Source organism: Phragmites australis, chromosome 10 (genome assembly GCF_958298935.1).
Source record: "Phragmites australis chromosome 10, lpPhrAust1.1, whole genome shotgun sequence".
NCBI lineage: Eukaryota > Viridiplantae > Streptophyta > Magnoliopsida > Poales > Poaceae > Phragmites > Phragmites australis.
Genome location: NC_084930.1, coordinates 3608599 through 3624586, shown reverse-complemented (window position 1 = coordinate 3624586; position 15988 = coordinate 3608599). Strand labels below are relative to the sequence as shown.

Below are 15988 nucleotides of genomic sequence, written 5' to 3'. Positions count from 1 at the left end.
TGAGGATCCACGATGGCTCCTTATCGGAGACCTCGCAGGAACAAGGCTCGAGTACATGGATCGAGGAAAGATCTAGGCGTCGAGCTTCTACATGAGATGGGGAACCCGTTTGACCAATCTCCACCACTGGGCAATGGCCAGAGCGCACCCAAAGGGCAGCCGGACACATCAAGACTGTCGTGCGAATTTTTGGCATGGTCACCCCACTCTTTTCGATATGCTTCTTCCCTACAAGGAGACCTAAGCTAGCTCACAGCCCGTCGCGCAACAACATGGCGTGAAGGCTAGCCTAATAAAGGAGAAGTGCATGCCGGTGGCGAGAAGCTCACAGCCACTGGCCTAGGGCAGTCGCTCGAAGGTGGGTTCCATCACCCCTAGTACACTACAAAGAAGGGGAAAGAGAGGGATGGGGAAGCTCACTAGTGTCTGCGTGGCAAGGAAAGATGGCTGGCAACGAGGAGTTTCATGCGGTGACGACAACGGCTCGACTTCGCATCCTTGGTGCTCCCTCTCGGCTGAAGCATTTAAGCCCCTAATTTGTATTTTGGTAATTAATGACAATATACAATTGTAGACTAACAAGTTTAATTGAGTTATGAAAATGTTAGTCGCAAGAATGTTGAGGACTTAGAAGAAGCATGTGTGGAAGATATGTAAATGTCTAGCTCAAGACAAATGTATAAAATATAAGGTATTTTCTTTTATCGATCAATGGTGATTAGGGAAAAGAAATGACCGGATTGATAAGGTAAGTGTCGAGGGTTGATGTGCGTTTACTTGAGTTATCAAAAGTGTTATTGTTGCTCAAACTTGCATTTCACCTAAAATGAGGGATTTAATTTGAGAAAAAAAATTGGAAAAGCTATCTTTGAGGGTGTTTTGAGTAGCTAGCGGTTTGACCGCCAGATATGGTCGGTCTGACTATTGTATAAGTAAGGTAGAATTTTCCAAGTTCCTAAGTCACGGTCTGACCGAGGGGTGTCCCCAGTTGAACCGCCAAGGGAGCAGAGAGTTTTGAACTCTCTACTCCGGTTGGCGGTTTGACTGCTGAGCTTGCCGGTCTGACCGCTAGGGAACAGAGAGTTTTGGGTCTCTATTTTAGGCTTATGGTCTGACTATCAGGTCATTTATTCTTCAGTGTTAGAGTCATCATTACACTTTTCTAGCTGTTGGATTAGTGACGGTCTGACCACCAGTTGTACTGCAGTCTGACTGTCGGATGCGTAGAGAAGTTAGCTTTTGGGTAACGGACACTTTTCGAGTTATGAGCTATAAATAGACCCCTTGTTGGTTCAAGGGAGAGCTCTAGCACTTTATTTCCGAATACTTGAGCCCTTGACTTCTTTCTCTCCCTCTATTAGCTTAGTGGTTGCATATTTGAGAGTGTGAGAGTATCTAGTGCATTGCTTTGTAGCATTTGAGCTTTGTGACACTAGTGATCCTTCAAGCAAACATTGTCGACTTATTACTCTTGGAGGTTTCCGCCTCCTAACGGCTTGGAGGTGGTTGCACCATAGAGCCCTTCAAAGAAGTCTGTGAAGGAGTTGCGGTGATGATTGTGAGAGGTTTTGAACACGCCTCACCGAAACGGTTAATGTGCTACTCTAGTAGAATCGAGGTATTAAGTAGTTTATTGTTCTATTCCGGCTCAAGATAAAGTTGATCAGTGTGAGCCTCTTCTCATAGTGAGAATTGCATACTTGATAGAGAAGTGATTAAAAACTAGAACTCACCTCAATATAGATTAGGGGTGATAAAAAATCACTGATATCACGGGATAAAATTCGTGTGTCATATCTTGTGCTATTTACATTCATGCAATTTATCTTTTTTCTAGAATATAAATTGTTGCATATCACCCTAGAATTGCAAACCTTGATATAATTCTAGTTGCTTTATATTGCTTTAGTGGTCTCTAGTTTAATTTCCGCAAGTTTTATTTAATCACTAAGCAGTTAGTTTTGAAATCGTCTATTCACCCTCCCTCTAGTCAGTACCTAGATCCTACACCGGCGTCTGGGTGGCACAAGGCTTGAGGTGAACTCCTCTTCCTCCTCGGCTGCGCACGGGAAGAGGAATGATGTCAGTGTTGCAGTGATTTGCAAAGGTGGGGAAACTTTGTGTGGATCTGAGAATCCATATGAGGAATAAAGGGGAAAACCAAGCTTGGAGCCTCCCTTTTATAGGCGTCACGGCTACAGAAGGTGCGACCTCATCCTCACGATGAGCAAGATGGCGCCCCATGGTTGGAGTGCAGCATCACTCGGGATTCGCGCGGGATGTGGCAGCACGACCACTGACCATCTGCATATGACAGCCAAACAAGTCGTGGTGTTAGGCTATCCCTTAGTTTGGGCACACTCTAGTGGTGAGAAGGAGAGAGAGCATGTGAGAGGGGATCGAAGGTTATTGCGCTTTGATGGTGAGGAGAAGGCGACACGACTAGCAACAAAGCAAGGAGGAGCTGGAGGTGGGAGAAGGCTTCGGTACATGGGACCCGCACATCGGTCGGAGGTGCGAGGATAGAGGGGCGGTGCTGGGCTAGCTTGCTCGGTTGGGCTTGGTTGAGCGTGTCACGGCCCATGGCGTAGAGGAAAAAATAGGCTGGCTAGATTGGGTGAGCTGGGTTTGAGTGAGGGAGAAAGGGGCCGGTCTAGGAGGAGATTTGAGCGAGTTGGGTCAAAAGGAAGGGAAGTTCGGTCCAGAGGAAGTAAGATGAAGTTGGGAAAATATTTTGATTTAGGATTAATTCAAATAGGATTATTTGAATTTGGATTTAGATTTGAGAATATATGGATCAGGGCTATTGTAAGCTGCTAGAAATACTATTTGATTTGAACTCAAGCTGAATTTGAAACTAAAGATTAGATTTGAATTTGAGAGACATTTAAATTCAAACCTCCGCTCAAAAAGCCATGAAAACCATTAAATCGGGGATGAACTGATTATCTTAATCCAGAGTTTAAATTTATAAGCTAACTCGGTGTACTTTGTAATACTTAGCCAAAATAATAATATATTTGAATATTCATATAGGCACATTACAAATATTCAAATATACACTTCCTCAATTTTAAGTTGATTTAATTAATTAGATTTTAAAAAAATGAGTGAATTTTACCATATTCTAAATACTAAAACTTAGGATGTTACATATAGCACCTCTCTTGCAATTTCATGTAAAATAATTAACCCGGATGTACTATATTTGAAGCGCGAAGGCTTATAAGCCGGTCCCAACCTATCTAAACTATCAAAATATTACTAACCCATCACACTGAAACATTTGGGTCACATAGGCCGAAACTAGAAACAGTATTGGGCCAGGGTATTACGATAATTATTGAGATTGAACAAAAAATAGATACTTATATATTTCTTGAAAGTTTTCATAGTGTTATACTATATTTAACAAACACATTGTAACAAGTTAGATTTGCAGAAAAGTTACACCTAAACTATGTTACTACCTTATAAAAAGTAAATTTTGAGAGGTCTACAATCTAATTTTAAGGCAGATGGAAATTTTTTTCCAAGAACTTGATTGTTGTGCAATTATTTCCAGAACCTAGCTTAAGTGGTTTTCTCTGTCTTGCATGGCGCCTAGTCAGCATACAACATGAACAACGTGGCGCCTAGTCAGCATATGGCTGCTTGAGTGAAGGAGGGAGTGCTATGTTACCGGAAATTTGTTCTTGCTCTGTCGTTATGTGCCACTCGGTAGCAGGGTTTACGTTACCGACCGGAGCTCGGTAACCGAAAATGCGCGATAACCGCGGTTACCGGTCAAAAATTCAAAAAAAATCGGAGAAAATTCATTTGGCAAAATTTGAATTTTGGAAAAAAAAAATCACGATTTTAGCTGTTCAGTAACCGCTCGGTTTTGGTCGGTTATCGAGCGGTTTGGATCGGTTACCGAGCGATTTTCTCGCATTTTTGAATTGGTCGGTTACCGAGCGGTTTGGGTCGGTAACCGCTCGGTTTTCTCGATTTATCGAGCGGTTTTATCGACTTTCAGCGCAGTTCAACAAAAAAACCCAAAAAAGAGCTCAACCTTGTAAAATCAATAACTAATTCATCTGGGCTTCAAATCAAGTGAAACAAATTTTGTTGGCTTCCTTGTAACATGATCTACATGATAAAAGTATTTATACTCATAAAAAAGTTCAAAATTTTCTGTGAGAAATTGTATTTTTTAAACCAAGTTAAATGCATAGTTTACTCTTTGCTAATACAAAAATCATGAAACTAATTTTGTTAGTCTTCTTACATGATCCTATGCCTTTTAAAAATATATGAACTCATGAATTAGTTATCGTAACATGCATGATTGTGTAAATGTATTGCGACTAGATTAATTCATAACTGACCCATCACACCTCAAAAATTAGTGAAACCACTTTTATTAGCTTATTTATACTATGATTTAAATAGAAAAAATAATAGTAGACATGAAAATCTTAATTACAGTGCTGTTTCTTAACATATTCACTTTATGCTTGTGAACTTTGTAAAAATCATAGAGAATTTAATAAAACTCTAAATAAAGTGAAATCAATTTTAAAGATTCTCTTAAAATACGTTTTATACAAAAAAAAATATGTGTTTGTATGTTACACTTTTCCTTAACGTGAGTTAATAACTGAGCCGCACGCTTCAATTTTTTTCAAACTTTCTCCCTATAGAATATGATGCAAAGGACATTATTTTTGAATTTTTTTTCACAGAAGGTCTTAGAATCGTGTCTAGTTTTTTTAAGATTTTTTTTTGAATTTTTTTTCGAATTTTTTGAATTCAAATTTCGGTTACCGTTCGGTTTCTGAAACCGGACCAGACCGAGAAGGTCGGTAACTGCGATTTTTGGGCGGTTACCGACGGTTTTTTAACCCTGCTTGGTAGTACTTCCTTCGTTTCAAAATACATAGCGCATTGGGTAAAAGGGAGTGAGTAAGGAATGAAATGAGTCAGAGAGATGAGTGAGCGTCAGTCCGTGATTTTAAATGATGCTCTGAGTTCTAGCGGTTAAACCGTGGGATGTATCTTTTTCATGTTTTTTTTTCTTTTTTTCTCTTTTCAAATGACTTTTGGATCTTTCTAATTATCTCTAAATCATTTCTACTCATAAATATAAATATACATATATAGTGAACACGCACATTGACTGATAACATATCATTTTTGAAATGGTTTAACCCTTGAATTGAAATCAACCATATAAAATATGATATCATGATGATTATGCATGCTTTTTTTTTAAATGGGCATGCGAACGGGCATGGTGCCCGGTGGTAAGACACTAGGGAGGTGCCGAACTGGCGAGGGCTCGAGGCCCCTGCCTCGTACACCTCCAAATTGGCCTCTAAAGTAGCCTCCGGTTAGGGATCCGACGTTAAAAAAAATTAAAAATGATTATGCATACTCAAAGACTATATTAGGATTTTGGGTGTGACACCAAATTTGTTACCGATGAGTTAACATTAATAATACGTTCGAAATGACGAGTGTTTTATCAGTCACTAATGAGTGTTAAAAATGATTATGCATGCTCAAAGACTATATTAGGATTTTGGAGTGTGACACCAAATTTGTTACCCATGAGTTAACATTAATAATACGTTTGAAATGACGAGTGTTTTATCAGTCACTAATAAGTGTTATTGTCCATCACTAATGATCTTTTCTAAAGTAATGTATACATATACACATCCACGGCATGTATTTTGGAGATGGCATTCACGCGAGGACACAAACATGCACACACTCTAACTTGCCCTTGTACACGTACTTGCATGGCGTATGCACAAAGATGCTTTGCCTTCTTAGTTCTTGAATAGCGCTTAAGTATACATATAAAATACTAGTGAATATGCACGATGGACGTGAACAAAATACCGTCAAATATACGTGTCGTTTTGGCCATCGTGTTGTTTGCCGATCCATTACCCAAAGTTATATGAGAAATATTGGCAGCCTCATGTAGAGTGTATTCATGTCTTCCTGCTTGTTTGAACCGTTAGTCCAGTAACAGCCATTTTCCGAGCTGTGGACTGTAAGTAGACGTCCTGCTGGTTTACGTAGGAGCTCTAGCACTTTATTTTTTAATACTTTAGCATATGAATTTTTTTTCTCTTTTAGCTTAGTGGTTATAGATTTGAGAGTGTAAGAGCTTTTAGTGTATTGTTGTGTAACGTTTGAGCTTTATTACACTAGTGATCTTTCAAGTAAATATCGTCAACTTGTTATTTTTGGAGGTTGTTGCCTCCTAGGCAGTTTGGAGGTGGTTGCACACCGTAGAGCTCTTCAAAGAAGTTTGTGAATGAACTGTGGTGGTGATTATGAGATATTTTGAGCATGCCTCACCGGAGCGGTAAGAAATTTGAACTCATCTCAACGTAAATTAGAAGTGATCGAAAAATAACCGACACCACAGAATAAAACTCGTGTGTCATCTTTTGTGCTATCTACATTCATACAAATTACCTCATGTAATTATCTTCTTAAAATATAAATTATTGCATGCCATCTTAGAATCTCAAACCTTGACATAGTTCTAATTCCTTTGAAAAAATTAGATGATACCATCACAAAAGTACCCATATTGAAAAATACCATCGACTGGATGACATATGAGCCAGACCCCACATGTCATCCTTACACCGATGTTATATTCCAACTTTTATGATTTTTGTGATGATACCTAACAAATTGCCCCAATTCCTTTATATTGCTCTAGTGATCTCTAGTTTAATTTTTGCAAATTTTATTTGATCGCTTAGCAAATAGTTTTGAAATTACCTATTCACCCTCCCTCTAGTCGGTATCCTATATCCTACATCGGCGTCTGGACGAAGAAGGGCGGCACAAGGCTTGAAGCGAACTCCTCTTCCTCCTCAGCTACGCATGGGAAGAGGAATGACATCGGCATTGCAATGGTTTGCTAAGGTGGGGAAGCTTCATGTGGATCTAAGAATCCGAATAAGGAAGAAAGGGGAAAACCGAGCTCGGAAGCTCCCTTTTATAGGCGTCGTGGCTAGGGGGGGTGCGACCTTATCCTCGCTATGAGTAGGACGGCGGCTCGAGGTTGGAGTGCAACACCGCTCGGGATTCTTGTGGGGCATGGCAGTGTGGCCGTCGACCATCTCCTTACGGCGGCCAAACAAGTTGCGGTGTCAGGCTATCCCTCGGTTTGCGCACGCCCTAGTGGTGAGAGGGAGAGAGAGCTCGTGAGAGGGGATCGAAGGTCATCACGCTTTGATGGCGAAGAGAAGGCAGCATGACTAGCAACAAAGCAAGGAGGGGCTGCAGGTGGGAGAAGGCTCCGGTATGTGGGGCCCGTACATCGGTTGGTGGTGGGAGAAGAGTGGGGCGGTGCTGGGCTAGCTTGCTCGGTTTGGCTAGGGTGAGCGTGTCGTGGCCCACGACACAGATGGAAAAAATAAGCTAGCTGGCTTGGGTGAGCTGGGTTTGAGTGAGGGAGAAAGGGGTTGACCCAGGAGGAGATATGAGCGAGCGGGTCAAAAGTAATGGAAGTTCGGCCATAGGAAGGAAGATGAAGTTGGGAAAATAATTTGATTTCGGATCAATTCAAATAGGTTTGTTTGAATTTGAATTTGAATTTATATTTGAGAATATATGGATCAGGGCAATTGTAAGCTGCTGGAATTCCGATTTGATTTTAACTCAAGCTAATTTAAAACTAAAGATTAGATTTGAATTGGAGAGACATTTAAATTCAAACCTCCACTCAAAAAGCCATGGAAACCATTAAACCAAGGATGAAATTATCGTCTTAATGCAAAGTTTAAATTTATAAGCTAACTCGATGCACTTTAAAATACTTAGCCAAAATAATAATATATTTGAATATTCATAGCACATATACAAATATTCAAATATACACTTCCTCGATTTTAATTTGGTTTAATTAATTAGATTTTTTTAAAAGAGTGAATTTTTACCATATTTTAAATACTAAAACTCAGGATGTTACACATAGCACCTCTCTTACAATTTCGTCCTCGCTTCGTGTAAAAGAATTAACCCAGATGTGTTATGGTTGGAGCGTGGAGACTTATAAGCTGGTTCCAACATATCTAAACTATCAAGGTAGAATTAAACCCACAACACCGGAACACTTAAGCACACTGGCCGAAACCAGAAACATTAATGGACCAAAATATTACGGCAATTATTGAGATTGAACATAAAAGATAGATAATTGTATATTTTTCGAAAGGTTTTCATAGTGTTATACTATATTTAACAAATACATTATAACAAGTCAGATCTGCACAAAAGTCACACCTAAACTATGTTACTACCTTATGAAAAGTAAATTTTGAGAGGTCTATAATCTAATTTTTAAAGCAGATGGAAAATTTGTCCAAGAACTTGACTGTGGTGCAATTATTCCAGAACCTAGTTTAACTGCTTAAGTGGTTTTCTCTGTCTTGTATGGCGCCTAGTCAGCATTCGACATGAACAACGTTGCGCCTAGTCAGCATATGGCTGCTTGAGTGAAGGAGGGAGTGCTATGTTACCGAAAATTTATTCTTTTGTAATACTGGTGTTCTGTCATTCTGTGCCACTCAGTAGTACTTCCTCTGTTTTAAAATACAGAGCATATCTAGATTAAAAAAAAAATCAAATTTTATAAATTTTGATCAATAATTAGTTAAATTATACACATATTTAGTGTATAAAAGATGTATCAATATATCCATATTTCACATAATCCATCCCTTTGATAAGATGTTGGTTTCATAGCAATTGATAATGCATTATAAGAAAATATACTTTTACTTTACTTTGATTTTTTTTTCTCAAATCTCAATACGCCTTGTAAAATGAAATTGAGAGAGTAGTAGATCAAAAGTCGACAATCATGTTCTCCTTTATGTAAGGGGACATGATGCAATTTGTTGAACAGTGCCGAAATGGGATAAAGAGCAATTGGGCACGTGACACCGCCATGCTCCCTCCCCATAATCAAAAGGATGCATCACTGCATTTTTTTTTACAGAGAACTTGTTCCGTCTCTATTGAAAGCAAATAATAGCTTTACAGATACTACGTTAACATCATCACCACAAATACTAGAAAATATTTAAAAAAACACATCGGGTAAACTGGATATTGTACCAACACAAAAAACACCATACCATTATAAATTCAATAGGAAACAAGTGACTAGAATACTACAACTAGAACCTGATACATACAACCGATATATCAATAGAGAGCAAATAATAGTAGCTACAGCTCGACCACATCATAATAGATAGAAGCATTTGGCTGAAAATCGATGCACCACTTCGTGAGATGATCAAGGGCCGGGTTAAGCATCCCTTGTCGTCTTTATTGAGCAAAATTTTTCAGCTCTATAAATAAGAAAGATCTTTAATAAAAATATTAATGGGCTTGTTAAGAAAGGTCTTTCGATCGCCACCCTACTGCAAACCCACCACACCGCCCAACAGAGACCTGCAAAGAAGAAGAGCCACAATCTTTCGGGTATATTTGCATTTCTCCTTTTCTTTCATGTACTGCTATCGATTCGTCGATCCATGGCTGCAAATTGCGCACGAAACGGAAATATCTTTCTCGCCTTCCTCAGAGGCAGAGGCAGGGAGCGTGTGATTGTGATTACGAATGCCACGCGAATTCTCCATTCGCTCCCGTCCCCATCGGCCATCGCCTCTCCGGCTGCGCCGCTCTCTCGCTGTCTGTGCGTCTGTGCCTTTGTGTCATTGCGTGATACACACATGCACATGAGTATTGGCCTAGTTGTCAATTCTGAATCCTGATACAGTCGTCAAGCTTTCTTCGTGGGAGTCATCCCGTCGTCCTCTTCTTTCCCATTCCCGCCCACCTCAAAACCAGAATCTTACTTTGCGTTGCGATGATATTATAGCTCCATAGAGAGGTCCATCTGATCCTTGCAACACACAAGAACAAGCTCCGAGAAGCCTCCCTGCCGCCACTGCCTCCCAATTCCTCCCCCGATTCCGCCGCCCATTGCGTCAAGAACCGATGCAATTCGCCCCCAAGATTCCGGCTTCCGACGGCGCCGGTGCTCTAGCGCCGCCTCCGGGAGAGGTGGAGGCCTGAAGGTGGTGGCTTGAGAGCGAATGGGCGCGGCTCAGTTGACGATTCTGTTCGTGGTGCTTGCCGCCGCGGCGGCGAGGGCGGCGGGGGCGGGGGCTCGGCCGAGCGAGGTGGCCGTGGGCGCGCTCTTCACCTATGACTCCACCATTGGCCGCGCGGCGCGGTTGGCCATCGAGCTCGCCGTCGACGACGTCAACGCCGACCTCACGGTGCTCGCGGGCACCAAGCTGAACTTGATCACCCAGGACACCAACTGCAGCAGCTTTCTTGGAACCATCGAAGGTTGGTCGTTTGCTTCCTCTCTCTCCTCATTTCCTCAGTCTCAAGAACTGGAATTACAGTAGTAGTCGCTAGTGTAAAGACTGAACTTAGAATGGCGATTTTTTTGCAAAAGCAATGATTTTTATTGGAGCTCAGCTCGCGGACTAAATCTTTGCTAATCTGAGTGATCAGTGACTGTTCCAGTATCTTTAATTGCTATTCTATAATTGGATTGATCTACCTTTTTTTTCCAACTAGTTACAAAAGTGAGGTGGCGATTAAGGAAGAAAATTCCCCGCTTAGCACTTGCAATGAGAAAAAGGAGAGCAAGTGAGGAAAGAGAGTAACGTGTCAAGCGGTCGTTATCTCATTTCTGAAAAAAATATGTTTAGGACCTTTACCCTCCGACAACTTCAGCATAAGCATCACTGACAGTGGTGAAGAGGCCTACACAATCTGATTTGTACACCTGTTCCTTGCGTGCTGGGCCTTGTAAATTATTGCATATGCAATCTGCAAACCCTAAAGGACTTGTACAAAAAGATTTCAAGGTGCTTAGACAAGAGTGCTTAACGAAAGAGAATATTGCCACATCATTAAGCACCTGTGGAAAAATCCTTCTCTCCAATGCAAATTGGTGCTTAAAAAGGTTCAGCTACCTTGTTAGCACACTTTAAGCACCTGAAGCAAACTTAAGCGCCTTTTCCTCCCTATAAGCACCCACCCCATTCGATGTGGCACAAATAAACCGGTTTTTTATATAAGCTTGAGAACTTACACGTTATAGTTAGTAATTAGTGCTGGCAGTTAGTAGCCTTGCTTAGTTGCTTTGTGATACTTTTTTTGTGCAGTGCCCAGCCTTTTGGCACATGTAGGAAGAAAACGTGTCAACTTCATCCTTTTTTATTCCTGGTAATTCATTTACTAGTTACTGGTATAGTTTGTAGTTTATTATTGTTGCCTTTCTATTTGAGATTCCCCTCTTGGCTTAGCCCAAGTGGAGGAGCTGATTGTTGACTACCACGGAATATTCAGGTCAAGTTTTTTTTTTTTGGACGGAAGGCAACAGTGTTCCCTTACATGTTAAGTATAAAAGAATATACAGTTCAAGTGTATTATTGCTTGGGACAAAGGCGGCTGCTGCTGCTGCTGCTGTCTTGGTCTGAGCTTAGGTCAAGGTGCCCCTCTTGGCCCATTTATATCCTTCACTTTTAGTTTAGTGCAATAATTTCTTGGCTCATGTCTCATGAGATGAGTTGTTTAAATTGTAAATGGAGAGAACAATTGTTTTGTTAAGTTTATGATGACATTGCCCTTTCTTAAAGATTCTGCTAACCTGATTGTCCTGGCAATAGAAGAGAAACAAACAAAAAGCATACTGGTACAGTGGTACACCACAAAATGGCATAACTTATGAATTTGCTTATGGTATTACGTAGGTTGCAAGAAACTTGTGTCAACTGTTAGGGAGCATCCAATTCTTCACTTTCATCTCATGCAAGATTCCCTTTTCTTTTTGTGCCATGTTTGAGCACCAGAATAAAGTCAATAAACAGGTTTATTAGAGACTTCTCAGCTTTGTTTGAAGCACAACTAGTTTTCCTATTTTTGTCAGACAATAAAGTTTGCTTAAAGTGCACCAAGTTTTGGGACAAAATTGGTAGGATCTCATAGCCGTGAGCAGAAAATCTGTTATCTTTCCTTGGCTTGTGAGATGTCAAAATTAGGTTCAATTCGTCAACTGTCACTGCTACTCACTTTGATGGTGCGTGAACTGATTCATAGAAGCCTTACTTGGTTGCAGCATTGCAGCTAATGGAGAAAAATGTAGTTGCTGTTATTGGCCCACAATCCTCTGGGATAGGCCATGTCATCTCCCATGTTGTTAATGAGCTACATGTTCCTCTTCTATCATTTGCGGTCACAGACCCAACTCTTTCTGCATCAGAGTATCCTTACTTCTTAAGGACAACGATAAGTGACTACTTCCAAATGAATGCCGTTGCTAGTATTGTTGATTACTATCAATGGAAAGATGTGACTGCTATATTCGTTGATGATGATTATGGGCGAGGTGGTGTGTCAGCCCTTGGTGATGCACTTGCAGTAAAGAGGGCAAGGATTTCATATAAAGCAGCTCTTCCTCCGAATTCAAATACAGACGTGATCACTGATGTACTGTCTACAGCGAACATGATGGAATCAAGGGTCATGGTTGTGCATGTCAATCCTGACACAGGGATGAGTATATTTTCTGTGGCTAACAAGCTCCAGATGATGGCCAGTGGCTATGTCTGGATAGTAACTGATTGGCTAGCTGCTGTCCTGGATTCCTTAGGTCCCAGAGATATTAATGTTATGAATCATATACAAGGACTAATTGTTCTTCGGCAGCACACTCCTGAATCTGATACTAAGAATAAGTTCATATCTAAATGGAATAACGTGGCTCGTAACAGAAGTATTACTTCTGGCTTGAACTCATATGGTTTTTATGCTTATGATTCAGTTTGGGCTGTTGCTCGTGCTATCGATCAATTTCTCAATAGTGGACAACAGATCAACTTCTCTGCAGATCCAAGGTTGCAAGATTCAAATGGCAGCACTTTGCATCTATCAACTCTCAAGATATTTGATGGTGGTGAGCAGATGCTACAGCAACTTCTGCTCACAAACTTTACAGGCCTAACAGGCCCAGTTCAGTTTGACTCAGACCGCAATTTGGTACGCCCAGCGTATGATATCCTTAATGTTGGTGGCTCTGGCTCCCGCTTGATTGGATATTGGTCTAATTACTCAGGCCTTTCTGTTGCTGCTCCTGAAATTTTGTATCAGAAGCAACCAAATACATCTACAAGTGCCCAGCGGCTGTACAATGTGGTATGGCCAGGTGACTCCACAACTACGCCTAGGGGTTGGGTTTTCCCAAACAATGGCCAGCCTCTGAGAGTTGGTGTTCCAATCAAAGCAAGCTTTAAGGAATTAGTGTCAGGTAGCAGAGGCTCTGATAATGTGACCGGTTATTGCATTGATATATTCAACGCAGCGATTAAACTTCTTCCTTACCCAGTTCCTTGTCAATTCATACCGATTGGGGATGGTAGAAAGAACCCTAAGTATGGCGATATTGTTAATATGGTTGCTGCCAATGTATGCCCTCATTCTTTTTTCCAGTTTATTTAACCATTTTGTTGTTAGTCATCTGATTGGTTTCATTTCATTTAGTCCCTTGATGCAGCTGTAGGCGACTTTGCTATAGTGAGAAATAAGACAAAGATCGTAGGATTCACACAGCCTTATATCGAGTCAGGGCTTGTGATAGTGGCGCCGGTGAAACAAGCAACTTCAAGTGCATGGGCTTTCCTTAAACCTTTCACATTGCAGATGTGGTGTGTAACAGGTGCTCTTTTTATTTTTGTGGGGATAGTTGTTTGGATTCTTGAACATCGGATTAATGAAGAATTTCGAGGTTCTCCACGACACCAAGTCATAACAATATTTTGGTACGTTTCTGTTGCTACTTTAAGGGTGTGTTTTATCCAGGTTACCATATTTGACTTGAGTTAAAGTTCAGACTGGCAATACGATAATGAGCCAAAATGTTTTTAGCTTTGTTTAATTCATGCTCGCATAATTTACTACTATTTTATTGGTGTTTTTCTAAATGGTACCTGTAAATTGACAGATATTTCGTGATTCTTTTTCAGGTTCAGCTTCTCGACAATGTTCTTTTCACACAGTAAGTCCACTAGATGCATCACATGATATTATGTTTAACTCTTCCATGATGCTTTCCCTGTCTGGATGGAAACATCTTAACGAGAAACTCACTTTAGGACAAAACACTGTAAGCGCACTTGGGCGGTTCGTGTTGATCATATGGTTGTTCGTTGTGCTGATCATCAATTCAAGTTATACTGCTAGCTTGACGTCAATCCTCACAGTCCAACAGCTCGCAACAGGAATAACAGGACTCGACAATTTGATTTCTAGTGCTTTACCTATTGGATACCAGGCTGGAAAATTTACCAGAAGTTACCTGATTGAAGAACTCAATATTCCTGACTCTCGATTGGTACCACTAAATACGATCCAGGAATATGCTGATGCCCTTAACCGCGGACCAAAAAGCGGCGGTGTTGCTGCAATTGTTGATGAGATGCCATATGTTGAGATCTTTCTGACATATTACTGCAATTTCAGAATAGTGGGACAGGAGTTCACAAAGGAGGGATGGGGCTTTGTACGTTTGTTGTCCTAAATCTCATTTTGTGTCTTCATCGCCTTATTTTTGGCATTCTTCCCATTCCACCTCAGGGAAGCATAAACTCATGTCTCTATCTGTAATGGAAATAATTTATTCCGCTTCACTGTTTTTCTCTACAGGCATTCCAGAGAGACTCCCCCCTTGCTGCAGACTTGTCTACGGCAATCCTTCAACTTTCAGAGAGTGGACAACTTCAGAGAATCCATGACGAGTGGTTCTCAAGGCCTAGTTGCGCCTCTGATGATAGTGAAGTGGGAGCAACCAGGCTTGGCCTCGGAAGCTTTTGGTGCCTTTTTCTCGTGTGTGCTCTGATATGTGTCTTTGCTCTCGTGGTGTTCTTTATAAGAGTCTGCTGGCAGTTCAGGCAGTACTCCAATTCTGAAGCTGCTGGTGAGCCCAGTGCAACCGATGCTGCTGCCGCTGTCGCTGCTGCTGTAGAAAGACAGCGGAGGCCAACACACCTTGGCAGCTTCAAAGAGCTGATACATTTTGTTGACAAGAAGGAGGAAGAAGTTAGGCGAACAATGAAACGAAGATCAAGCGAGAAAGATAACCAAGCTGCAGGATCCTCAGATGCTCAGTTGGTGGCTTCATCGTAGAACATTCTTCCAGACTTCAGTCCTTCAGATGGCAAAGCAGGGAACTTCATTATCAAGATAACACATTGAATCAGGTTCTCTACAGAAAGAAAACAAATTGAAGTAGATAGTGTTGGTATACTTTTAGTAGGATGATGTAAGAATCCATATTTTTTCTCAGGATCATTAGAATTCTCTTTTGTCTCGCATATACACGGTTTGTATTCAACAATGTTTTTCGGCAAATCAACAATATTGCAAGCTGTGCAAAGTGATATGTTTTTTATTGCTTTTCTAACATGCATCTCTTGACAAGATCCAATTCTTGCCATGATCTCCACTCACCGTTTGTTTAGGTTGCTTAGTTTGTTTTCAGTTCGGTAGTCAGTTTTTCCTCTGAATTTCTGGTACCAGTATGCACGATGTGGTCAGATCGTGGGATGGCGCGATCGTGGTGATTATGTCGTACATATCGGCCACCTCTACTACTACTTTGTATTTCTATTTATTCACAAGATCAATCAAAAAAGGTTGCACTGAGTGCAGCACCAAAACGCTCTCAGAGTTCTTGTCTGCCAAAGTTGTTTGCCATTGTCGACAACGCTCTCATGTTTGTCAGTTTAGCAATTCCGGCTGACAGTAATCACTGAGCGAATCTCCGGTGAGCTTCTGAGCGAACCAAATCGATCCATTTTCCCAAAATCTCCGACTTCCTTTTTTTTGCCTGAACTCTGATCTATGATGCTATATGTGGCTTAAGTTAACCAGTACAAAA

General features: G+C 40.9%; 1 protein-coding gene across 2 annotated transcripts; it reads left to right on the top strand.

Annotated features, from left to right (window-relative positions):
- Nucleotides 1–9840: 9840 nt before the first annotated feature.
- On the top strand, nt 9841–15530 carry LOC133883162 (glutamate receptor 3.5-like). Of its 2 annotated transcripts, XM_062322385.1 has the most exons (6): nt 9841–10389; nt 12173–13518; nt 13594–13871; nt 14076–14107; nt 14205–14611; nt 14755–15530. In XM_062322385.1, the coding sequence occupies exons 1-6, from the start codon at nt 10131–10133 to the stop codon at nt 15232–15234; spliced, it is 2802 nt and encodes a 933-aa protein (XP_062178369.1). In that variant the 5' UTR covers nt 9841–10130; the 3' UTR covers nt 15235–15530. The 2 variants fall into 2 exon arrangements, with proteins under 2 accessions (XP_062178369.1, XP_062178370.1); XM_062322386.1 differs by lacking the exon at nt 14755–15530 and having other exon boundaries at nt 14076–14111; nt 14205–14292.
- The last annotated feature ends 458 nt before the right edge of the window (nt 15531–15988 follow it).

Excerpts from the sequence above, each read along its gene's own strand:
- LOC133883162 (XM_062322385.1), top strand. The coding sequence starts at position 10,131 with ATGGGCGCGGCTCAGTTGACGATTCTGTTCGTGGTGCTTGCCGCCGCG. Across the intron at positions 13,519-13,593 it reads TTAATATGGTTGCTGCCAAT|TCCCTTGATGCAGCTGTAGG; the intron begins GTATGCCCTCAT and ends CATTTCATTTAG. Across the intron at positions 13,872-14,075 it reads CAAGTCATAACAATATTTTG|GTTCAGCTTCTCGACAATGT; the intron begins GTACGTTTCTGT and ends ATTCTTTTTCAG.